General features: G+C 36.3%; 1 protein-coding gene across 1 annotated transcript in view; it reads left to right on the plus strand.

Moving 5' to 3' along the window:
- The window catches only part of Fcho2 (FCH domain only 2), a 114083-nt gene that overhangs the window by 96914 nt on the left and 15261 nt on the right, over positions 1–1908 (plus strand). The window contains exons 21-22 of the mRNA XM_023703651.1: positions 1097–1252; positions 1597–1729. Of these exons, the coding sequence (XP_023559419.1) occupies positions 1097–1252; positions 1597–1729 (289 nt within the window). The remainder of the gene's footprint in view (positions 1–1096; positions 1253–1596; positions 1730–1908) is intronic.

The following is a 1908-nucleotide window of genomic DNA, read 5'->3' on the forward strand; positions in this document are numbered from 1 at the left end:
GCCAGCCAGCCCCGCCCCCTGGTGGGCTGAGCTGGCCACACACACAAAATAAATGAAATAAAATAAATAAATAATTTTTTTAAAAGACAAAGAGAAGCTATGAAAAAAGCAGAAGAATGAACATGTTAGATTACCAGGTCACACTATAGCGGCTGTTAAAGAGTTTGTTTTCTCTGGTACATCCAGCTATACAGGTGTGGGTAGGGAGCTGGATTTAGCTGAGACTATTTGATCAAGCACAGTGGAAGAAGAACCATGGAGGGTTTATGCAAAGAATGTTGAAACAATGGACCTGGGAATCCAAAGATAGGAAGAAATGAGGGTTTGATGGGTGATTGAAGAATAATGAAAAAGGTGCTAAGAACAGTGCATTGTGGAAATTTTGATAAGGTTTGAGAATGATTAAAGATATGGTACTAGGCAGAATGAGTTACAAAGATGACCTGTTGATTGGTTAACTGGTTTCTTTTTGGTGGTAAGAATTCAGCTCGGCCTCAAGCGTGCTGTGCCTTCATTCAACTACTGAGCTAAATTTCTAGACCAAGAGTAATATGGTGCAATACTCCAGTTTCAAAGGAAGAAGACATAGTGGGCTACAAGAGGAAGTGAGGAATAAGGGAGACATCCACAACACTACCATCAGCCCACCCCAGTTCTATGTAGGCTGGAAGAGGGGGAAGTAACTACAACTAGGGATGATGTTTCTAGGAGCAGATACCTTACAGGTCTCCTAAGAAATAGTGTAAAGAAGAAACATTATCAGTGTGTTTGTACTCATGTTTGGAGTTTAATTCCAGGAGAAGATGATGCTAGATGAGTGTGTCATTTTCTGCAGAATCATTTTTTGTACTCAAATTGCAGAAATAAATTGAATAGGAGGCTGGGGAGATGGCTCAGTAGAATAAGCACTTGCCTGAGTTCAATCCCCGCTTTTGCAAAAAAAAAAAAAAAAAAAAAAGCAAGAAATTGAATAACTCTGTGTGTGTGTGTGTGTGTGTGTGTGTGTGTGTATTCTTTATCGTAATTCTGCTTATATATGCTTTACATGGAGATTCAAGCATCTTATTTAATAACTTGTCAACATCTTCAATTTCAGGTGTATTGTGAAGATCACTGGTGATGTTACAATATCATTTCCAAGTGGAATTATTAAAGTCTTCACTAGCAATCCCTCCCCAGCTGTGCTGTGCTTCAGAGTGAAAAATATCAGTAGACTTGAGCAAATTCTTCCAAATGCACAACTTGTGTTCAGGTTTGTGTAAATGTTTTTCTTCTTTGAAATAATAATATTCAACTGGAGGCAATACCAAAATTGTCTGTTTATTATTATTATTGTTGTTATTATTATTATTATTGAACACCCTCTGCTGTCTTGTTTTTGGTGTGATAGTTACTTTTAAGTCATTCTGTATCACTCTGTCTTTGTATTTCAGGCAAGCTTTGGCTGTGTTCCATTCTTTATTCTCTAATCTTAGTTCTCCCTTACTTTTCGTTTGGTTCACTTTTACTAATATTCTTCAGATCACTAAATTATTACATAGAGGCAAAGGAAAAATAAAAAGATAAAAGTAACAAAAATGTTTCTCATACATGCAGTGATCCTTCACAGTGTGATTCCAACACAAAAGATTTTTGGATGAACATGCAAGCTATTACTCTCTACCTCAAGAAGCTATCTGAGCAAAATCCAGCTGCCTCTTACTATAATGTAGATGTATTAAAGTATCAGGTGAGTGTCATGTTGTTGTGAAATCCTGAATTAAAAACTAAAACATTAACAAATGGGAGCTAGCATATCACTAAATGAATAAATATGTCATAGCCAAAAGAGGTTCATCCCAGGAGTTCGGGGATTTTACGGAATTAGAACATCTGTTAATAAATGAGTAGATTTTGTTTTATTTTATT

The sequence above is a fragment of the Octodon degus genome, unplaced genomic scaffold (genome assembly GCF_000260255.1).
Source record: "Octodon degus isolate 3935 unplaced genomic scaffold, OctDeg1.0 scaffold00177, whole genome shotgun sequence".
NCBI classification, from domain to species: domain Eukaryota; kingdom Metazoa; phylum Chordata; class Mammalia; order Rodentia; family Octodontidae; genus Octodon; species Octodon degus.